The sequence below is a fragment of the Rattus rattus genome, chromosome 9 (genome assembly GCF_011064425.1).
Source record: "Rattus rattus isolate New Zealand chromosome 9, Rrattus_CSIRO_v1, whole genome shotgun sequence".
In the NCBI taxonomy this organism is placed as follows: Eukaryota; Metazoa; Chordata; class Mammalia; order Rodentia; family Muridae; genus Rattus; species Rattus rattus.
The window spans coordinates 73,156,176-73,180,129 of record NC_046162.1 but is presented as its reverse complement, the minus strand read 5'-3'; the positions used below and the strand labels follow the sequence as shown (position 1 = coordinate 73,180,129).

The window sequence follows — 23,954 nt, the reverse complement described above, 5'->3', positions numbered from 1 at the left end:
ATTTTGGAAATCCTGTAAGTTCTACTTCCTGTCCTGGTTTGGTTTGCTTTGCCTTGCCTTTGTTTTGTTTTGTTCTTTGACATTTGGCTGATTTCCTGCTGAGTTGGGCCGGTTCCCTGTGGGGCCCAGGGCAGGTGCCCTTCTCAGGCATGGCCTCCTTCCATCTAGCACAGCATCTGTCTCTCTGTCCTGTCTCCTCCAAACCCAAGATGATTTTAATTAGTACAGACATGTACAGTCGACAATTAAAGAGTGATTTGTACTAATATGATTTTGATTATTCCTCTTTGCTGTCCTTTCAAGACACTTGCTGGAAAAAGCTTTAATGCACTTAGTTTTCCTTTAGGTTTTCTATAACTCAGATGTAAAGGACTCTCTCTGTACAGTATATTATCCAATGCATGTTTGTTCTCTATCCTGATATATCGAACACCACACGGTCGTGAACTCGTGCAGTGGGGATGCCCCACACCCAGCGGAGGCCTCCAGCCCCGTGTATAAGGAAGACATTTTCTCTACTGTACTTGCTTGAACAGTTTTATTGTCTGTACATGTGAGCTGTGTGAGATAGATGTGAAAAGTTCAAATGAATGCATTTTCCTGCCCCATGTATACAGAGCGTCATCTGTACAATGAACTGTATGTATGAAAGCAAATGTACGTATTTATAAATGGTCAACACTTGGAGAAACCTGCTGTCTGCTGCTTTTCTCCCTCCTCACTCTATCAGGGAACTGACTTCCAAGCTCACCCCTAACTGAAACGGCAGTGCTAAGGATGCCACCCCAAGGGAGAACATCAAGGTCAAAGCTAAGGCCAGGTTCCTGCTGACTTGTTTACTCTGCTGTGAGGCTCAGAGGCACACCTTCCGGCGTCTGTTCACTGAGTTGCCGCATGTCTCCTCTGAGGTGGACACCGATAGCACTTGAGGGAGCTGTTGGCCCAAGATGATTCTAGGACCTCAGTGAAGCCTGGCTATGTGGAGTTAAAGGGAGCCTTTTTCCTCAGCAGCTACACAGGAATGCTGTACTCCCATCATGTTTCGTTTGTCTGGAATGTGTGACTGATTAATACATGATCTCACTGTGTTTTCTGAGGCTGGCCATAAACTTCTGGACTCCAGTGATCCTTTTGCCTCAGCCTCCCAAGTAGCTGAGGACACTGGCACCCACTATTGCCAGTTTAGTTGCTTCAGTTTTGGTAGCTGAAGTTCACCCCAATATCACCACCTTGCCAAAATCTAAGCTTGCAGTACACTGCCAGCCTAACTGATGGTTTAGAGATGCTGAGTCCAAGAATGGGATGCAGCCTGTGGTGTAGATCCAGAGACTAGCTTGTTAGTCAAACTGAAGACCCTTAGCCCTTCAGGAGTTCATCTGGATGTCTCTAGTTCGAGACATAGCGCTCAGGAGCTGCAATGGGAGCAGAAAGCTTACTGCTTACTGTTCCCTAAAACTCTCAGCACCTTTAAGTGGGGTGAGTCTTGCCTGCCCCACTGAAACCTCTTTGTCTACTTGAGAGACAAACAAGAGCACCAGTTTATGTCAGCAGCCCCACCCACCCAGCCCATCAGCCCTCATGCTGCCCAATTCTCAGGAATTGGTCTGTAGCCATCTTTACTCTGAGGGTCCTGCCGAGTACTTCTTCAGAGGTGTGACTTCTCCTTCTCCTCTAGGAATTCCCCATCTACCATGACTAACAATGACAACAATGATCCTACTGGGCATCTAGACCCAGTTCCCAAACAACTAAAATCTGAGAAAGCAGGAAAACTCCAGGACAGGCACAGCCAGCTAGCCTGCATACCAAAATCACCTTTGTAAATTAGAAAAGATCCTAGGAGAACTCACATGCTAGGTCTGATAGCCATTGCTTCATTAACAACTTAAAAAAAAAAAAAAGTTCACAAAACCCCAGCTTGTAAAGGATTCTTGGGGCATCAAAAGAATAGAACAAGGTAGAGTTTAGAAAAAAGTAATCCTTAAAAGGAATTTTCTAGATAGAAAGCCACTTCATGAATCAGTAGCAGATGTCTGCATGGGTTCCCAGAAATTCCTCGAAACTTGTCTGTTACTAGCTGCTTTTTGGTGACCATTTGGGTAGATGCTCCCCCGGTGCTGATCTGTAAAAGAACCACACACCTCCACTGGGCCAAGGAAAATCAGGCAGAACCCAGTGGCAGCGAGTGGAGCAGAATAGCTTAAAAGGCAGGCTGGGGGAACACAGAGCACCTCATGACTGAGTCACTGTGCTCCTAGGAGTAAGATAAAACCAGGCCTGGTAGGCCCATGTAAAAGGACTAAAAGAAGGCTCAGAGTCTGTTCTCTTGCCTGGGCTGGATTATACCCAGAGACTGAGCTAGGGACTTGACACAGCAGCCAAAAGGTTTTTCATCAGCGCATCAGTGGTCTTCTGAAGCAAGGCCTCCCTGTGTGAACCATTATTTACTTAAAGGTTTTTAAAGGGCATGGCTTGAAACATGTCACAGGGTGCTCCATCAAACATGGGCCAAGCATAGGAGGAAGTAAAGGTTACTTCCACAGCCTCCCAACTTGCTTCTTCCTGCCTTTTCCAGCCCTCTGGAGGCAGTGTGGCTCCCTCACAAATATGCTACCAGGAGTACCTACCCAACACTTAACTAAAGCCATGAAGACATCTGCTGAGCTAGTCTTTCATAAGTAGTCTTTAAAAAAATGGTTTTAACTTACTAGGAATACCATACATGTCTATGAGAAGGACCCCAGTCCTTGACTCCTCCCAGATAGCCTTCCCAGCCTAATGTTTCTAATCCATTGAGTCCAGTTAGTGTTGCAAGTGTATGCTGGGTATAAAGCCATCTGTAGGAGAAAGAGCAACCTAGCAATGGCCACATCCCTGGAGAAACTGACTGTCCGTCCCACAGAAGCCATCAGTCACTAATAGTGCCTCAGGTAGGGGGTTGGACCTCATCAGCCCCTCCTGCACGCCATTCTTGGATTTTTGGCTTGAACTTGAGCAGGTCATCTGCTTGTAGTCAGTGGCTGAGTTGTGCAGCAGCCCTGTCATGTCCAGAAGACACTTTTAGCAACAATCCTTGGCAGGTAGGATATTCAGATTCAGAGAGAGAGAGAGAGAGAGAGAGAGAGAGAGAGAGAGAGAGAGAGACTTCATAATGATCCCAGAGCCTTAAGATAAAGGGATATTATTCTTTGCATTTTGATCATTCTTTATATAACTGCCATCAACTGCAAAATGAAGCTTATCTGGTGAGATCTGAGAGTGTCCTAAGTATTTAGAAAGCAATTTGATACTATGTCCATTTAACAACAACAACAACAAAACGTTTATTCTCCTTTAGGACCAATGACCAGCCACAAGCTCTTGAACCAGTCACACCAGACATGACTGACTGTGGAGCAGGCCTTAAATCCAGTCAGAGAGCAGTTGGTTGCCCCAGAGCATTCATGTCACTATTATTCTGATGGACATCTTTCCAGACTGGCCACCGTTGTAGTTGGCAAAGGTTTACAATGATTGGTTTTTAAAGCCAGAATCGGGGAAATTTCTAACAGATGACTTTAATTTCTCCAAAGTGCATGTGCCAAAGCAGATTCTGGGAGCTGAATCTTCTCGAGGTCACAGAGGCAAAGGCAGAGCTCAGAACTGATCTGCCCTGCTGCTGCTTTTCTGGAAGGGATGAGCAAGGGAGAAACAATCTAAAGGACACTGACAGAGACATAGGCACCAGGTCAAAATGCAGGCCTTGCTGCATGAGGTTCAAGTTCAAGAGGGCTAGCTTGGGACCTCTCAAGATTCCAAAGGCAGCTAGCACAAGCTTACTCTCATCTCATTTAAATCAACACAGAAGATACAGGTAGCACAACCTTGGCCTCCAGTGTCTGGAATCATTTGGAAATTCATAATGAGAACACAGGATTTAGGAATAACCACAAAACCAGAGATAAGATGGGATCTAGCACTCACAAATACTGAGCAGCCAGTATCTGACATTGATTCCACGTACCTGTGCTAAGCCCTAGGCTGCCTTTAAATAAGGGAAGATCCACACGGAAGCCTTGACTTAGAGCAGTGGTTCTCAACCTGTGGGTTGCAAACTCTTTGGGGGTTGAATGACCCATTCACAGGGGTCACCTAACACCATCAGAAGACAGATATTTACATTATTATTCGATTCATAACAGTAGCAAAATTACTGTTAATGAAGTAGCAACAAAAATAGTTTTATGGTTGGGAGTGGGTCACCACAACATGAGGAACTTATTAATGGGTCACAGTATGAGGAATGTTGAGAACCACTGATTTACAGGGGAAAACCAGTTCCATTCTGTCTCCTACACACTAGAAAACAGCAAGAGGATAAAGCTTACCAAATGCCTGGGACCCTTTATGAGTGGATTTTCTGTACGCGCCCTTTAAATAGTGAGCTCTGGGACCAGGCAGAGTACCTTTAATCCCAGCGCTTGGGAGGCAGAGGAAGTCAGAGCTTTGAGTTCAAAGACAGCCTGCTCTATAGAGTGAGTTCCAGGACAGCCAGGAATACACAGAGGAATCATGTTTTGGAGGGAAGAGACAGAGACAGAGTTAGATCTCCAGTGGGGGATTTTTAGCTTTGTTTCTGACGTTGAGGGTATTTTTGCTTATTTTGTTGTAGTGGTGGTGGCACTGGAACAGAACCCAGGGCCTTGTCAAGACTCGGCAAGTGTTCTAACACCTTGAGTCCCATTAGTTTAAGATGGGGTCTGCCCCTGTAGTCCAGGCTGGCCTCTCCTACCTGCCTAACATGTGCTGTGATTCCGGGCATGTATGACCATGCCTTGCTTTAAAGGAGAAGGCTCACCATGCATAGGTAGGCACAGCGAGACCCATGTAAATTCCCACAAGCACAGCTCCTGCCTGAGTCATACAAAATAGCCTAACGCAAATCTCAGCTCATTCTTAAAAGCTTCGCTCCTCTTCTTAAGGGTCAGAAACACATATTGAAGGGTCAAACAGACACTGTAGTGGTCATGTCCATCTCCCCAGGCTCAGACAGGCCAAGGACAAGGAAGGATGCTCCACTGGACCAAACCCAGCCACCGCAGAGACATGTCAGTCCTGTGCCAAGGGCTGCCAGTCACTCTATCTGCTATACCCACCCTGAGGACAGTCTCTCCTCTCTGGTAGGACTTCATGTATGACACATGTATGACAGCTTAACGCTTTGCTTCCTTTCCTTGTCTCAGCAAATGAAGACAAAAGGCAAGCGGTCAGCTGTAGACATTTATTGATTTGTCTGTTGCACCAACAACACACTGTATGTACGTCACAGAAAACAGAAGAAACAGAAGAAACCACAGACATCTGCTTGGGGGCCTTCTTTGGTCCTTAGTCATGTATCATACACTTTGGCAAAAAGCCTAGTTTACAGCCTCTCGTTGGAGACCTAAATTCTAGTTCTCTGTGTAGTCTGGCAAGGGAGACTCCCAATGGCACTCATTAGCTGGTCTAAGGACGAGTCTCCCAAATGTAAACATCTGACTATACAGTGTGCCGACGGATGACAGGTCTAAGATCCCCTATCCTTACAACATACAAGTGGAACTGGAGGCAAACCTCACCATCTCAGGGTGCTAGGTAGCCTCGGGAGAGGGGCTACACCACAGCTGGGAGAAGAGACATCACCAGAAGCAGGACCCAAAGCACAGTTATTAGAAATCTGACGGAGAAGGCCAGCCTATTGACCTAAAAGAACTGCCAGGTTCAGAAACCATTTATTCCCTCACCAAGTTAACCATATGCGTCACACAGTGTGAGGCTCAAAATCCAAGAGAGGAGGAAAACAAGGAGAGAGCATGTGCCAGGCCAGAGAACACAAGCCCAGTGCTCTAATCCCAGTATTTCTAGACTCAAGCCAAACGGTGACTCAGCTAACAACACAACAGGCAGTAGGGGTTGAAGCTAAGTGCAGGCACCGCAGGAGACCCATCCCATTCCTCTCTTCCACTTCAGTCCTATTGTCCAGCAATGACGGGCCCAGGGGTGGGAGGACCATGATCCCTCAGGGCTGCTTCAACCCAGCCAGGGTACCCCAGCAGTCCCTGGAAAACAAGACAAACAGCAGCCCTCTTCCAAAAACCCGGGAGGTGTGTGGCCTCCCACTCTCTGAGCCTGCCCAGGCTGGCCCGAGGGAAACTAGGGCTTATCCCCTGCTGAAGGGAGGAACGCTGCCAGGGCAGCGGGAGGCCAGGAGGCCCCTCACTGCTAGCCTTCCCTCCTCCACCAGGCAGGCATTTACCTGTGTTTTGATGACCAATCCCCTCCCCCATGAAAAGCCTATTTAAGGATCAGGGATTTAAAAGAACAGAAAGGTCCAAGACTGTGGTCAACCCACACACCAGGGAGCCAGGGATCCTTCGGGGAGCCTTTCTCTGAACACCAGCATACTTCACACATAATATCACTTGCTCCACTGCCAAGGACACGTGCTTCGCAAGCTGCTGGGACTCCTGGGTTGAACACACAATGCAACAGCAGTCTTGATTTCCCCATGCCAGTCCCTCAGGCCCTGCCCAGCCATCTGCTGCAAGGAGGGTGGAGCTACTGTCTAGCTCCAATGAGGACCAGGACCAGGCTGGACCCCAGACCCCTGACCAAGCTTTCTGCATGTGAATGGACAAGAGGGGGTACAGGCAGAGCCTACACACGGCTCACAGGATGCATCAGAAGCTGCAGAGAGGAAGGGCAGGAAGGGAGACCTAGGACAATACCAAAGCCCCGGAGCCCCACTAAACTAACAGCACAGCCCCACTCCTGGACCTAGACTCAGTGTCTGCTGGGAAGAGCAAAAAGACATCTGGAAATCAACAGAGCCAAGAGGACCGCCCACATTGCAGCCCCCGTACAGGACAAGGAAGGCAATCACTGGGGACTGGGGCTGTCTCCCTCTGTCAGTGTCTTGAAGTCCATGGAGAGAGCTTGTTCTTCAGCCTGGGTTGGCCGCTTCCAGTCAGCTTGAGCCAAGATGTACAGCACAACCACCCCGAAACAGATCAGCAGCAAGCCCAGCACATTGGCCAGGACCCCCTCAGGTTCAAACGTGCTGTACTTGCTCCTGTAGGGTAGGGGGAAGGGAAAAGCCACCAAGGTCCCAGTTAAGGCAAACATACTCCCAGCCTTAAAGGTGCCTCAGTTTCCCAACGCCCAAGCTTCCACCCTCCGACTGAGAAGCCAGCTCGGAAAGAGGCTTCCAGTACAGCAGAGGGCCCTTGGGCCCTGGCTCTCTAGGACACTTACCCAAGTTTAAACAGCAGGGCCTCCTTCAGGCCCAGTAGGGCTGTGCCCACAGAGAGGAGGAAGATGGTGGCACCAAAGAAGGTGTGCTGAGGGCGGTAGCGGCTCCGCAGAGAGAACGAAGCTCCAGGAAACAGGAAGAAGCTGAAACCCACGAGCCACTAAAAGGAGAGAGGGCTCTGCTGAGCCATGAGCTGGCTGTGACCTAATGGGAGGCCACCAAAGCACTCGTGCGTCCCCTCAAGTGCAGAAGTGAAGCATGAAACACTCATGGGGAAGGTGGACTGGGCCCCACTACTTCAAGCTTTTACCTTGAGGCTTAGCCTTCCGACCGCAGTTCCTCACCCTGTGGCTTCAGGAAGCTGACAGGTGCTCAGCAGTGCTCTTTTCTCTTCTGGACATGCACTCTGGCCAACGGGCCCCTTTGTGGCACACCCGAGTCCACCCCCGCCTCTCCCAGCCTGTGCTGGCTGGCACCAGACTCACCTGCACGAAGTAGAGGACAAAGACTGAGATCCCACACCAGCTGTGCAAGCTGTACAGGTCAGCATAGCCCTTCTTCTTGTGATAGTCGAACACGGCCACCAAGCCTGGAGCAGAGCAGGGGCCATGTGAGGACACGGCTAGTCATGGAAAAGGGAGGGGAGGGGAGACCTGGGGGAAAACACTAGCCAGAACTTCTGGGCTGTGGTCCAGCCAGATGATGGCCAGCACCCAGTGTCCCTGCCTGCGATGCCTGTGAGGAGAGGAGTAGGGCAGAGCCAAGCAGCTTGGAGCGGGACAGTGTGTGTCCAGCAACTGCGCGGGCGTCTGAAGAGCAGGTAGAGAAGGAAAGGCTGTGCTCAGGAACTCACCCACCAGGGCGATGATGAAGGCGAAGACGTGCAGCAGCCCGTGCAAGATCTTGGTCGTGCGTTTGGCTTCCTTTCTGAAGACTCTGTACACGAGCAGAGCTGGTGGGAAGTGAGAGAAAGGTTGAAGAGTGGAGCCCTGGGCTGGACAACAGGCGGTGCCAAGAGCTTGCCAAGGTTTGCCAATCACAGACTGGAGAAATCAGGAGTCCTTTACCCCATGCTACGCCACACTTCTGACAGCATCAGAGGCAGCAAAGGCAGGGCTCTGCCACGTACCACACTGAGCGACTGCTAGGCCTGGGATGTAAGTCACTGATTCAGTATCCAGGGCTCATCACGCCGTCACCTGAGGTGATGGCCGGACTCAGTGCACCTATTAGCAGAGTGCAGTTCTGGAACCTTCCTAGATAGGCAATCACTGCTCTTGACAGGCAGAGCCCTAGCTCTCAGGGCTTAATGTGGTCCTGCCTGATTCCTACTGCCCTGGATGCCTCCCAGGAGCCGGCTGTCATCTCCCCTCCCACCCCATCCAGGCCTCAAAGGCTGTGCTAAGGCCAAGCACCTGCTGGTTCTTACTCCAGGGACAGACACTAGCTCAGCCATGTCCACACGAAGCAATACACGCATGCATCTATGTCCACTTCCTTTCCCAACTTCCAGCTGCCCCTGAAGATAACTCATAACCCAGCCTGGCCCTGCTTTATCTAGAAGGCAGCTGTAGCCCCCGAGATGCCACCTGCAGAAACCAGAGGCAGGTACCAGTGTAACTGGTTGGAGAGCAGCTATCGGCCTCCAACCACAGGACCCCTGGACTCTACCTAGCTTGAAGACGCCTCTGTCTTGTCTACAATCACCAATTTGTCTAAATGGACGGAATGTCTGGGGTGACAGGACTCCTGCACCCTGCCTCTCCCAGAGACGGCTACAAACTGAGGCACAGAGGAGTGGCTGAAGGGAGCTGGCCCCACGGGACTCACCGTCGCCTTGCAGGAAGATCATGCCCATGACCATGCAGAGCGGGTGCACGTTAAACTGCAGGGAGCTTTCCCAGGCAATGCCACCTCGGTATAGACCCAGCCACGCACCAGTCACAGCCACCACGGTGAGGCCCAGCAGCTGGGAGAAGGCCACATAATACGGCAATGCAGCAGGAACGGACGCAGCACTCTGCTCCATTCTGAGACCCCAGCTGCAAGAGAGAGACAGAGCTAACAGGAGCCACCCACGACTGGCAGAAGGCACAGCCTGCCCCCTAGGACTGCCACCTCTCCCCGGGCCTAAGCCGTGCATACACCTGTTCACTCTCCCACCATGAAGACCCATGCCCTCATCCTTGGGCAGAGCCCCAACATCCCAGGAACACCTCAGCAGGGGCCAGGCCTTCCTTCCCAGAGACAAATTGGACCTAGGCTCTGAGTACAAGGGAGGGCACACGTTTAAAAACATGCTGAGTTCTGATGACATCATGGCCTCCATCCCTGGGTTAAAATTCCTATTTTCAGAGGTCCCAAGTTATCTGGGGTAGGGTTGACAGGTGTGTTGAAGACACAAGCAAATTCCCTTCCTTCTCCAAGTGTTTGGGAAAGTCCTTCCTACGTGAGAAGTGGAAGCTTTTCTCCTTCGCCCATTTGTAAGCCCCAACTACTGATCCTAAGAGTCAGCATGGCACCCCAGAGAGGGTCCCCTTGTTCTACATAACTGTTCTCTGCTCCCACTGTACCAGACCACAGTCCCCACCCCCGCCTGTCTCTCCTTTCCAGCTCCTTCCCAAACCAAGTGTGGGAGGGAGTGTTCTCCTCCCTCAGGTGAGGTTTCCAGAACGGAAGGCCCCAGCAATGTGGCCTCATACGCAGGACTCACGTGTCCCCATCTACCCTACTGAACTGCTGATGGTCTATGCGGGAAGACAGCTCTGTTTAAGGAAGCACCACCTGTATCAGGAGACCTTTGAGATCCAGGGCTTGCAAGCCTACCCATCAGAGGACAACCTCAGGCCAGCCCTCAGCCCTTCCTCTGCATGTTCTCCTGTTCCCACAGTGTTCCCATAAGAAAAGAGGGTGGAGGGGAGCAGACTGGCTCTGGCCTCTGTTCCCTTTGCTTCAGTGCTGGCAATGGCTGGGACTCAACGCAAAAGTCCTACCATGACTGGACAAGGCTACCACCAATGTCACCCCCATGGGAACATCAGAGCTCCAGCTTACTGTCCCTTCCCTAGACAGGCAGGACTTGCCTCCCCAGCCAATCACTTCCCCCCACAGCAGTGAGTACCAACAGGAGCTGTGGCAGCCACTTCCCCGGCACTTGCTAGTACATATGCTGGCCCAGCTGTGCTCCCCAGTTGATCAACTCCAGCTCCACCTCCCAGTTCTCTGACAGCAACTCCTCCATTTGAAAAGAAGACCAAGGCAGCTAACGATGCACTCTCTGGAGACGGCTAAAAAGCAAGTCCTCTGCATCCTTACGTGTTTTGTCAGGCACACACACACACACACACACACACACACACACACACACACACACACACATATATATATATATATATATATATATATTATATATATTTGCATCTTCAAACTCATCCTAATGAAATGGCATAGCACGAACAGTCTGCACATAGATAAACGCACTTCTGCCTCAGTAACTCCACACTACTGCACTGTAGGTCTCTGTGTCAGGCTGAGCCCTAACTCCTGCCAGCGGCCTCTGCCGTCCTACACTGAATATTCCGGAGACTGGTTCTCAACTTTCATGGAATGTGCATCGCTCGGAGACTTCTGTGAGCCCAGGCTAGCCTCCTTCTCAAATTCAAGTTATCCCTGTTGTGTGGGAATTCTTCCTGAAACCCTGGCCAGTTCTGCCCTCCCTGAGATTCCTACCCCACTGACATTTCAGCCTCATCTAAGATCAGTGTCCCCTCCATCACAACATCCCAGATAACCATGGACTGCCCTCCTCCTGCCCAGGGAGAGCACTGAAGATCACACAGCGTAAGGGCTCCCCGGTCTCTGTCATCCCTTTCCTCTCAGCCATCTCTGCAACCATACCAGATCATGCCAGCCTCTCCCTAACCAATCTGCCTGTCGCACCAGGAGACACCCAGCTTTGTAAGTCACCCCAGCTGCCACACGACCCTAGCTTGTCCTCTGCAGTCCCACTATGTGTCCACCAGGTCTGAGTGGGGGCTTCAACGTCCCTACAGCAGCAACCACCTGCGGTCAGTACAGTCCTTCCTCCTGGCGCTGCCCGGCTTCTCCTTCCTCTGCTCCCCGCTACCCACCCTGCCTCGAAGATCCACTCCTGGGCAATGGCAATGGCTCACTACTTTGTCCCCAAGTGCAGCTCCTCCTCTGTCTTCAAGGCTCCCCAAAACTTCCTTACCCTCTTGGGTTCTGCTCTAGATTAATCCCACGATGCTCTCTACGGAAGTGTCCTGTCCTGCTCCTCAAAGGCAAGAGGGTCACTTCGTCCTTCTCGAGACTCCTCAGGTATCCAACAGAGAGAGAATGCTGTCCCCCTTGTAGTCGTCTGTCCTGCCTCCTCCTCTCCAGGTCACTCCTCCCTTATTAGATTCATCTCTCGAGAGCCTGAAGCACAGCAGAATCTGATTAGCTCCCCATCAGGAAGAACAGCAGGAGCAGGACCTGCCGCAGCTTCTTCATGCCTCACAGAATACAAAGGGCAGATCTGGGAGGCAGGGGTCAGGCACTTGACCCGCCACAGCCTGCTTTTTCTGTCCCAGTCAGCCTTCTCAGGAAATGGGCAGAAACCCTAGAGAAGTTCTCTTCTCAAGGGAATGAGTGAGAGGGTGGCTTTACCATCCCACACTGAAAACTCCTCCTGGAATTCCCTGTGAAGCCAATGCTGAAGTGCTGCCCACACCCGCCACCCCAGAGTGACACAGCTTCTGTGCACCAGCGGGGTGGGGACCGGACAGCCAGTGGGACCCACGTTCTGAACCAAGCACTCTGTACCCTCTGTTTAACCCTCAACAATACTGTGAGCACAACAAGAGTGTCACCGCCAGTGTGACAGATGGGGAAACTAGGGCTCAAAGACAATAAAGAAAGGGCATGCCCAAGTTACCATCGGCATGTGGCTGCTTCGATGGCTGCGCTCCTTATGGCGGGTGACATTAGATGCTAGACTCCACAGAAGAGACTTGGGCCCTGCCAGCAGGGGCTTCCAGACAAGTATTAATAGTAGATGCTACCAGACGGGCCACAGAGGCTGGGATGTAGCTCAGTGAGAGCACTTGCCGGGCAGACTCCAGGCCTGAATTCCATCTCCAGCACTGCCAGAGGTGGGTGGTGGGAAGTGGGGGATAAACACTCAAGCCATCCCTGCACGGCGCTCGCACCAGACCAGGAGAAGGGGCCATCCTGTGATAAAGGGCCCACTCCTCTGGGTCTCCTGCCAGCAGTGTGGCTCTGCCCTTCCTAATGCCCAGGAACTGGAGCGGCACTGTCACCCTTTCCACACACTAAAGCCAACCAAACAGGACAATCGCGCTGGCCCTGCTCACCCTCGGTACTGCCACAGCGCCAGGCACAGGTGCTCCCTGCAGCTCTCTAGGAGTAAAGGGGTCCCAGGGAAGTCAGTGAGCAGCAGTGTCTTCGTTTCAGTTTACTCTCAGGTAGGGCACCCAGCCAAGCAGTCCTGGGGACGGGGAGGCCAGCCTGGGGACAAAGATAGCTGAACTGGCCCAACCCTCTGAAGGTAAGGGGTAAGCTACAAGGTGATGCAAGAGGCATGGGGGTGCGGCGTTGCTCACCAAGCAGGACTGCTCACTTTGGGCAGGCATGGTTTGCCTTCGAGGAACCTCATATCCACTACGTTCCAAATGTGCAAAAGCTGGAGTCACAGAAAAGACAGCAGTGCCAGGCACCTACAACCCCAGTCCTCAGGGGCTAAAGCAGGAGGACTGCAAGTTCCAGGCCAGCCTGGGCTACACAGGGAAACCCTGCTTCCGAGACAAAAATTATTGACTTGTCCTGTGCCTTACAGATACTCAGGAATCCTTTAATAAAAATGGGTGCCCCCAAGGCTCTGCTCAGCCTGTGGCAAGCCCGGATCTGTGAGCTTTAAAGGGGGTTCTGGATTGTTCCCTTGTAAGCATGTGCGTTTGCATCATGGTCCCTGGTGACCCCTACAGTGAGAACGCCCTACCCTTCCCTGCTAATGCAGATGCTGTCACTATAGGCTGTTCCTACCTCTGTGTTTCCAGAGCACAGCAGTGGGTTATCGCTCCTCAGGCTGGAAATGGCCACTCTTGACCCTAGGTTTCCTCTGCTCCCCCAGACCTGTGTTCGCTCTCCTTTTCCCTCCCTCTCCTTTTCTCTCAAAACATGGTCTCACAGTGGAGCCCAGGCTGGCTTCCAGCTCGACATCTCCCTACCTCGGCCTCTGACACGCCACACTTAGTTCAGAGTTTTGTAAGGAACTGGTGCTCACGTGGCCTCTCCTTCCTTTCTGAGAGTTCGGGGTGAGGTGACAGATCTCTGGGCTGTGACAGTCAAGTAGAAACAATCCAAACTCCACAGGCCGCCTGCAGACTGGCTCCGCTTAATGCAATCACACAGGGACATAGCTACCCTCAGGGCACAACCTGTGCCTGGCGACCTGTGCCTGTGCCTCTCCAAGCCCATTGTGTTTTATTAAAAGGCAACCAGGCCTAACCTCATTACTGGTACCAGATGCACAAGCTGGACAACCCAGGGGGCCGAGCGAGCGGAGAGCAGGGAAGCTGCAGGGCAGCAAACCTGCCTTGGCCACAGCCCTCCCTATCAGCAGCAGGCTTTAATTGCGTTAGCAAAGACTGGTGGGAGCAGGGATTAGAGCTTCCTTTGATGGGTAGGACGTGAGAAGACAAAAGGCAAAAAGAAGCTGGGCTGTTGGAGGGGGCACCAGGGTGTGCCCGGGGGGGGGGGGTCACCATCAGGTGTGGCCTCTGTACCAGAACTCACCAATAGTAAAAAAAGTAAAAGAGTTTGTTTCATTTCAGAAGAGGAAAGGTGAACTTTAAGGGTTGAAATGGTTTATTTTTTTTTAATCCAGTCTATATGTTGTCTTTACACCAGGGAAATTAAAAAAATATCATTATTTAATTTTTATGGAGAAGGGCCCCATGAATGTCAGACACCGAAGGCGTCTAAAGGTTACAGCGCAGCCTGGGCCACAAAGACGTAATCCAAAGTGTGTTCCCCTATTTACTACTGTGTACAATCAGGGAGGCCTTGTCCCTTCTCTGAGCTGGCCTCCTCAGCCGTGGTGGGTGAGGGAGGGGGAGGGACCTTATTGGACTTTGGACAAGTAAAATGGGGAAAATATGCACAAGTGCTTGGCACAGTGCCTGCCAATCAAACAGCAGTTGAACAAAAATGGTATCTCCTCAACGTCATAGTGGCGTCAACTGATTCGTGAGGTTGGGGCCACAAAAGAGCCAGGGGGTACCACAGTACAAACCCCTCCTGCCCACCACCAACCCATTCCCCCATAGAATAAAAACTTCTAGGGCAAGGAAGACTGCCCGTCTGCCTTTAGTTCTTATTTGCGTGGGAGTGAGAGGTAGGGGGGAGGCTAAATTCGTATCTCCCTCAGTAGCCCAGCTGGCTTTAAACTTTTGGTCTGCCTCCGCCAGCCTCCCACATTCTAGGATCACAGCCTCTTGTCCCCAAGGAGGGACCTAAGTGGTAGTTCTAATGTCTGGAATTTTATATTCCCACTCGTACTCCAATGAATTGTGAGTTGATTAGAAAATGGAGCGTGAAGCCTGGCGTGGCATTTAATCCCATCATTCAGATGTGTCTGTGAGTTCATGAAGCCTGGGCTCTGCCCACCCAGGGACTGCGGCAGGGCAGGGCATCTGTGGGCAATTCTACTTCTGGTTCCAGGAGCTCCTCCTACAAGGGGTGGGGTTGGAACCGTCCAGTACTTTCCCCACCAGATCCAAGTGCTGAGGAGCGATCAAGGTATTTAAGGGAGGTGAGAATACTTTGCCTTTTGTTTTGCTAAGAACAGGACAGAATCCAGGTGCCCGAGACGGAACTCTTCCTAAAGAAAACTGCCAAGGCAGACTGCCAAGACAAAAAGAGGAAGGAGAAGCCAAAAGGGTCTGTGTCTGCTGATGCAGCGCGGGAGGAAAGGTAGTAAGGGTAAGAGAAGTGACCGGAAAGGGGAGGTGGCCTGGCTACCACTCAGAGGAGTCAAAGGGGGCAGCAGATCCCTCCCTCCGAGAAGTTCCGCACCTGCGTCACTTCCAAGGCCAAAGCACGGAGCCAGGCTTTCGGCTAGTCTAGGAACTGGTAATCCTGCCTGAGGACGGTGGGATGCGGGAAAAGATCCACCAGGCCCGCACCTGAGCGCAGGAACCAGCCTCGGGGACAGTGGCTGCAGTCGTGGCGAATGCAGTTTGGTCCACACCCACCCACTTTGTTCTACAGTACAGCCACAGGCCCCTAGACATGAACTAGGGTCACCAGCAGTCCCCATTCTAACTCGGGCGGACGCGACCCGCGCTCCCCCGGCTGCCTTCCCCGGTGCCAGCAGCAGGAACCCCCGCGTCAGGGGACAGGCGGGGCAGTGCCCCGGTCGATGCGGGCAGGTGCGCGCGAGAGGGCGGCTCGAAGCCCAGCCTCTCCTAGCCGCAGTCTCCGCCGCCCCTCCGCGCGGAACTCGTCCCCGCCGCCCCGTCGCCTACCTGGTCCCGCCGCCGCCAGGCCTGCGCGCGTCCCCGCGCCACGCCGCGCCGCGCCCCGGCCGCTCGGCAGGTTCCACGGGCCTCGGCGCGACGGCGTCGCCATGGAGACCGGGGGCGGCGAGACGCCGGCAGCGCGCGCGAGGAGGCGACGGTCACCTGCGCCGGAAGTGCCGCCTGGCGCGGCCACTCGGGAGGGCACCGCGGCTACACCGACCCGCACTCCCGACCCGAGCTCCAGCAGCTTCGGGACCGGCGCGCGGAGAAGGCTAGCAGCGCGGGTTCGGCGCCCGGGTTCCCGGTCATTTAGCCTCTCGCTCTCTACTCTCGACACGCCGGAACCCAGGAGGCCGCTAGGTGTCAGGCACGGCCTGGGCCCCACCTCAACTCGGGGAACCCAGGGTCACCTCTCCCAGCCCTCGTGGGCGGGGAGGGCACTTTACATTTTACTGGAAGGCTGGGAATAACCCTGCCCTTCCCGCCTTTGCACACCCACCAGCCACATCGACACTGTTATTGGTACAGTTTGCCTCCCTTTTTTTTCCACTCCAGGATATGAAGAGACAGAGACAGAAGAGACACCAATCTAAGGGGTAGATTCAGTCCTTCCAACTTTTCATTTAAGGCCTAGACCTGATGTGCCAAGGTCTGTACTTAAGACTGTTGCCAAGAGCAAAGCTGGGAGTTTAGCAGATCCTGGCCCGCTATCCAGGAAATGCTACGGGTAGATAAGAGCCCAGTTCAGACTTCCTACAAGCTGGGAACAAAAGGTTCTTTCCTGTTGAATGTTTGGCCAGACTCACAAAGAGTGGGAGAGAAAGGGGGTATTTTACCTTGTGAGGCAAAGCATGGCTATAGGACAGCCCTCCCCCACGAAGGCAGTAGCCCTGTGCTGGGAGCGCCCCACAGGTAGAAGCCAGAACTGGGGAGGGGGTGCCTTCTTAGAGTGTGAGTGTGCTGTTTAGTGTACGGTTGCGATAGAACCAAGAACCGGAATTACGTTAAGGTAACTCTTCATCCGACAGAAGCTAATGGACATTTTAAGGTAAGCAGCTGCTTCCTTGGTGTGCTAACCGGCAAGCAGCAGGCAATAAATACATGCTTATAAACTAAACATGGAGCTGAGCCATTTCTCATTGTTTGGTGGGTGTATTTGGGCTTCTGGGAGGAAAAGGAGGGACCGATTTGGCACGATGGAATCTTGTTTAAGTGCTGGGCTCCCTGACGGCAGTGCTGGTCTCTCAGTGCCTTCCAAGACCTGGGAAGGCTCCTGTTGGATCATCCCCTAACTCATTCAAGTCTCCAAACTTAAGGGTGCATTTCCTGACCACCAGTATGGGAAAGACTACAGTTATGACGCACACACACACACACACACACACACACACACACACACACACACACACACACTCAATATGCAGAAAAGGCACTGAACAGAATGAATCTTGTTCTCATAACCAGGATGCCAGACCTAAGAGCCAACCCCACCTGGTACATTCTTTCTCCCCAGGGTTACCTGGTGCAGGAAGCTGAAGGAAAAACCAGGCGTCTCAGTTAAATTTCTACTTTAAAAACTTAGCATAAACGTGTCCTAAGTGTTTCTCGAACGTAACCAGGTCTCTTGTGTGTGCCCGTGCATCCGTGTGTCTGTGTGTCTGTCGTAAGTATTGATTTTTCGAGACAGGGTCTCTCTGTGTAACCCTGGCTGTCCTGGAACTCGCTCTGTAGACCAGGCCGGCCTCAAACTTGGAGATCTGCCTGCCTCTGCCTCCTAAGTGCTGGAATTAAAGGTGTGTTCCACCATCGCCCAGTCTGTTTTTACTTTAAAGGTAAGGTTTTAATTTTTTGTTCCTTTCACCATGGAAGCCTAGTGTGGGCGGAACTCCAGTCCTCAGAGTCCAAAGGAATGTGAAAAGCAGTACAAGAATCCACATGCCTAAGCCAAACAAATTTGTATCATTGTATCAGCTCTGAAGACTGGGCCCTGCCCTTCAACGTCCCCTGGCCCGCTCTCAGCAGCAGCAGCAGCAGCAGCAGCAGCAGCAGCAGCAGCAGCAGGCCCTATCTTCTCCGCCCTCAGACTCAGGCTGCAGCATCCCCAGGTCCTTTGGGATTGTGTACATATGTAGCGGTTACTGTGGTCACGTTGAAAATAGAACCATGAATCGCTCTGGAAGAAAAGCTTATCTTCCAGATGCATGGCCACTGGAGGTGACCCAGACAGCAGAGACCCAGGAAGGATCAGAGCCTCTATTGGAACAACCACGGTGGCGGTGAGAGTAGCAGCCAGACAAGACACTGGCCACAGTGCTTCCGTAGCCAGCAAGAAAGACCGCTACCAGCCAAGGCTGGTTCATTCTGAGAAAATAAGACGTAGACAAACAGCCTACTGTAGTTACAGAGCCCACATATGGAGAAGAGGGGAAGTGACCCAGTCAGGCTGAGGTTTTCCTCTGCTGGGCCCTGAAGGAACAGGACATGGGCTGTCAAGGGGCTGTGGGGATCCAGCCTGAGCAGGACACAGCAGTGTTACCCCCCTAGGGCTCTTGATCAGGTTCAGTTCCTCTGCCCATTAGACAGCAGGGAAGATCTTGAACTCAAAAGAGCAGCAGGCAGACAGCACCAGCAGTTGAGGAACAGCATTTGTGGGAACGTGGAAACACGCACAGGGCAAACACCTAGAGAAAAAGAGTTTCAAGAAGAGGGGAGACTCTGGAAGCCAGAAAATCCAGTCTCTTCTCCAGGGCTGGGGGTTTAAGTCTCTGAAGAGCCTTCCTCCTCTAAGTTAGGACGGACGGGTTAGAAGACAGACAGGGTTGCTGATTGGCCGGCCGCTGTTGTGTAAACATGCCCTGAACTTGCTGGGCCAGTCCATCAGCAGGTGGCCCGCTGGTGGGAAAAGAAGCCCACAGGGCCTTTTTGTTTTGAGCTGCCAGGTTTTGTCTCAGGTCTAACTGCTTTCCCTCAGTGTGGCGGCACTGGGAGACCATGCTTTCAGGGATCTGTCTCTCCGCTCTTCCCTTCCCTCCTTTTCCCTTCCTCCTCTCCTCTCTCCCTCCTTCCTTCAGGCTTGGGTTCACTGGACTCCTGCTGTGCCAGGCTTTGTTCTAGGCCCTGGAGAGACCTTAAGAATGAAGACCGGACCCTGCTTTTGTGCAACTCCAGTCATGTGGGACAGGACAAAGATCAGAAAGGAAACTAGAAAAAAAACATGTGAGTGTGCATACGCTCACACATTCATGCACAGGCAAAAGGATGTCTACACACCAACCTAATCGAATGAAGCTTAGGTGTCTTGCTTCATGAAAAGGAAATAAGGCAGGAGACAGAGAGCAGAGGTGGCCATTGCAAAGCCAGCGCTAAGGAAGGCTGAGGGAACACTAGGGCTGCGGCCGTGAGGAACCTGGAGAAGGGAATTCCCGTGAAGGGCTGAGGCGGGACAAAGGCCCTGAGCCAGGCATGTGTGAGGCTATCTGCCTGCTGCCCTGCCCTCTGCCACTCCTGGATGGAGAACTTAGCTGAGTATGCAGAGATGGGAGGCAGGCATGTATAACAGGTCACCAGAGAGCAGAGGTTGAAGGTACACACGGTGTTCCCCCACCCCGCACCCCTGTAATGCACAGGGCATCCGAGCGATCTCCTAAGTGTAGCCGTTGTGTCTAACCACATTGGCCGTAGGCAGACTCCCCTAACCCAGCCCAGGCATTCCTGTGGCTAGTAACGGGGCTAAGCAGAGGCCCTGGACCTCAGCCAGCCCGACACCACACACTCCTGCAGCCTTCCCTCCAGGAAAGAAATGAGAAGTCTGTGTCCCAGTCATCCTTCGGTTCCCAGCTCCCTACTTCCCTCCCGAGGCAGCCAGGCAGGCCGGCCTCAAACACCGAGGACCGGCTGTGAGAACAGCAAGGGCATCATGGAGGCTGGAGCCCTGGAGCCAGGCAGGAAGCCCTGAGTGCAGAGGTGCCCTGCCCTCCAGCGGTGTCAGCACACGTGAAGGGAGGAGATGCTGGTCCCAGCCTTCTGATCCTCGCCTACCAATCATAAACCTCAGGACAGGGACTCCTGCACTTTTCCCAAAGCCCGAGGCCTCTGGGAGTTTCCACCTTGGTTCCTGAAGCTACCAATGCTGTAGGTGCAAAACCTGACTCTCAGCTAAGCTCTGCACCCGGGGGAGGCAGTGGAGTATGGTGGCCTGTCTGAGTGGGACCAAGCATGACCTGGGGTTGTGTACTCCAGCAGGCTGTGGGCTGGAGTCCAGTCAGTAATTCCCAGAGCTCCATCACACCTCCTCCTTCACCAGGATCATCATTACGTCTAGATGAGATGTTGAGGTAGCAGTGAGGGGCTGGGCCAGGCCCCACCTGCAGTAGCTGACTCTCCAAGGTCATAGCCAGGCAGTAGCTGGTTGTCCTGAGTCCAAGGTTTCACCTCTCCACGTTTTCTCCCCTCCCACCGCCATCCTTCCTCCTCCTCTTGACTTTGGCCTTGGCCACTGCCTTTCCACCTCGAGCACTGCTATCAGGAGAGAATCTTTGATTTGAAGGTACCTTGACCTCAATCCAAAATCTCCTTTACCAAGGAAGCCACAGGCAATGGCCGAGGCTGAAGGAATCACCCCCAGCTTGTCCCCATCCAGATGGATCCGCCTCAGGCCTCGTCACCCTGGTGGGATCCTCAGTCCTCCCTGCTCTTGCCAACAGGCATGCCATGGTCTGGCCTCTGTCCAGCCGGGGTAGCTGCTGCTACTGGCCCCTCGGCTTGGGCCGTTTGTCCGGCACCTGCACAGAAGTCCTCTAGAGGTGCTTTTGAGAGCAAAGCAGTGCCTCCAGGTGAACGGAGATCAACCACCTCCCCCACCAGGAAGAGCCTCTTCCGGCCCATCATGGTGCAACCAGAGTTCCAAGCCTGAAGGCCCGGCTCCAACTAGGCTCAGCCGTCAGCCTCCATCGCAGACAGAGATACAGACAAAAAGCAGAGAGACAAGACTGTTCTTGCCTTCCACCTAGTTTGAGACAGGCTGCCTTTGTTGCTTTGCCACGGTTGTACCAGGCTAGCTGGCCCTCCTGGGGATTCTCCCGTGGCTCTCCCCGTAGGACCATTGGGAATCACAGGTGCCCATTCTCTGTGCTCAGCTTTTACACAGGCTCTGGGATTTGAACTTTGGTCCTCAGGCTTGCTGCACCAGCCAGTGGAGCCATCTCCCCAGCCCAAGGGCATTTTTTAAAAATACCTCATTTATTCTTTTTTAATACCTCATTTATTTGTTTATTTTTATTTATTTTATTTTTAATATCTCATTTATTCACCATTTTAGGAAAGAAATATATTTTTAGTACAAAAATTAGAATAGCGATTTAGAATAAAAGCCGTCATGACAAGAATGGTGAGCTAAGCCACTTATAATAAATAGTATGCCATCCCGGCACTGGAAAGGGAGAAGCAGAAGGCGATTTCAGGCTAGTTCCTGGAATCCAGCCTCGAAAGAGAGAGCGTGGGTGGGGGAGGGTATGGCGGCATCCTGTCACCTCCCTAGCTGACTCAGGAACTCGCTATCAGAGACAGCTGGCCTCTGGGAAGCACACACACAGGTCCATATGGAATCAAACCAGACCTGGTGACGCGGACGAGACAGAGGCCACATCAGGAAAGACTTTGTACTTGGCTCTCAGAAGTGTGGCTTCTGTCCCCCGAGGTGAGTTTAGCAAACCTTCTCAAGGCACTGTAGAATTGGATTGGAAAGGCGAAGAGGGTCTGCAGGGCAGAGCCACTGGCAGTGGGCGAGGACAGAGGGAAGATTCAAGAGGTGTACAGGGCAAAGCCTTTCGAAGACCTGCGTTCCCAGAGTGGTTAGGACAGAAGCTCGGCTCTGATGGCCCCACTATCGTAGGCTCGGCATTCTCGTCAAGAAGTCAATAAAAGAGCATGGGGCTTGGTCAGTAAAATGCATGCCCGCCACTCAAGCACGGGCACCTGAGTGTGGGCCCCAAGACCCACATTAAAAGAAAGAAAGAAAGGAAAGCCCAGTGTGGTGCTATAGAGTTTTAGTCCCAGAACTCAGGAGACAGAGGCAAAAGGATCTCTGTAAGTTCAAGGCCAGCCTGCTCTACATAACAAGTTCCAGAACTACATAGACTGTCCCAAAAAACAAAGAAAGGAAAATGAAAGAAGAGAGGAAGGGAGAAAGGCAGAAAGAAGGGCAGGAGGGAAGGAAGGAAGGAGGGAGGGAGGGGAAATGAAAACAAGGAAGCCAGCCAGGACCAGATGGCTCACTTATAATTCCATCACCAGAGGCAGAAACAGGAGGATCAGTGTGAGCTTCTGGTGAAAAACCATTATGGAATGACACCTGGTATTGACCTCTGGCCTCTAGATGCACACACCCGTACACACACACACACACACACACACACACACACACACCATGTAACACGCATATGCGCATGCCATATAAAGTACACATGTGCATGTGCACACATGCATGCATACTTGAGGGTTGTTAAATAATGAAAAACAGAAAAGAGGTTTATTCAGTGTAGCTCCTCCATGCTCTTCTGCGAGGCCTTCAGACAGAACCGTGTGAATCTTGTGAAGAGGCAAGCCCCTTCCTCTGGCCGGCACCTGGCTCCAGCCTGCCTGGGGCTCCAGGGGGAAATTCTTGTTCATTGGGGTATTGGGGACCAGTGTCTCAGTACCTGGCAGCCAAGAGAAGGACACGGAGTATCTCTTCAGAAAAATCGTCATCCCTACCAGAATATTATATATACTGGGTGCTGGGGAGGTGGTGGGCAGGAGGGAGACCCCACACAGGGCCAGCTTAGAGGGGCGTCATCCTGTCCCTATTCACATAAGGACAGTGGCAGGGGGGGACCTTGACTTCCTAGAGGCAAAGCCAGAAGGAATAGGTCTACGATTTGCCATTAAACAATACCAAGGCACTGAATCCAAAGAGCAGGAAACTTGGCTATGCCTGGGCACCCACCTGAAACCCCCGGCAGGCAGGAAGACAGCGACGAGGCCGGCCTGCACTGCGTATCAAAACCCAACAAAACCAGTGAGTGTGCTCCTCGCCAATGGGCATCCACTCATAAACCACGGAAGTCCTCACAGTTTATGGGGAGGAGAAAGGTCAGACAGTGTTACCACTCTTCTGGAGACCCTGTCCCACTGTGTTGGGCTCCACCCCGAACGAGCTCATCCAACTAACTCCTGTGCCTCAGCTTCCTCACCTGTGAAATGGGAGTTAAGTGATACCTGACTTGCAAGGTTAGGAGGTTAGAATTAGTGGAAATACATGAAGCTCTGGGGAGACAGAGCCTAGTCAAGCTCCACCTCCACGTCCCGGCAACACAGAGCATCCTGGTGGAGGACGCCAATATTGGCCAAGAGAGGAGGAGGCTAAGTCCTGACTAACGGGCCTATTTTTGAAGAAGGTCCTAGTAGCCACTTCCTGGCCTCTTGGGGAGGGGCTGAATGTCTCCTACTGAGTTCTCAGGAACGGATCCCACAGAGAACAGAGAAAAGTCAAAAGGTCCTTGTGGCTGTGGGAGGGAGAGCAGAGCGCAGAGATCTCTGCCTGCAGCTGCAGGATGAGATACAGTACAGTGAACTCTTCACAGCAAAGGCCTAGCCCTTGGGGACCAAACAGTGCCGTCCCCTCAACCAAACCTCCCCACTGTCTGTCTCTTGCCCCTCACCTGAGCTGCTTTGAGCACGTTCCTTCTGTGAAAGGCATTCCCCTTCCTCACTTCCACCTGAACTGTCCATTGCACAGCCTCAAGCGAATGCTTCTTCTGGGCTGTAGCCTCTGATCTCTGCACCTCTGCACCTCTGCACCTCTGCACCTCTGCACCTCTGCACCTCTGCACCTCTGCACCTCTGCACATGTGGTCCTCTGCTCTCCCCACTCTGATGCCTGAGAGAGGACACCTCATACGCTCCTCACCCTAGCAGCTCAAACTGCCTTCCTTTCCAGCTTGCCTGCCACTTTCCAGTCCCCTCATGCCGGGCACTCAGTGCCTCTGTGCCCCCTAGGCCACAGCCGATGGATGTCAACGCCTCCTGGGGCTCAACCTCAGGACATCCCCAATGGGTCTGTGCAGGTGAGGCCAAGCTGCTCCTGCCCAGTGCCATCCCCACTG

The 23,954-nt window shown here is 52.6% G+C and overlaps 1 protein-coding gene across 1 annotated transcript; it reads right to left on the bottom strand.

The window, feature by feature from the left end:
- Positions 1-5,246: 5,246 nt before the first annotated feature.
- On the bottom strand, positions 5,247-15,866 carry LOC116909444 (cytochrome b561). The gene is made up of 7 exons (XM_032913023.1): positions 15,820-15,866; positions 11,502-11,707; positions 9,101-9,312; positions 8,124-8,222; positions 7,756-7,859; positions 7,273-7,430; positions 5,247-7,090 (listed from the first exon to the last, which is right to left on the bottom strand). The coding sequence occupies exons 3-7, from the start codon at positions 9,297-9,299 to the stop codon at positions 6,898-6,900; spliced, it is 753 nt and encodes a 250-aa protein (XP_032768914.1). The 5' UTR covers positions 9,300-9,312; positions 11,502-11,707; positions 15,820-15,866; the 3' UTR covers positions 5,247-6,897.
- Between the last annotated feature and the right edge of the window lie 8,088 nt (positions 15,867-23,954).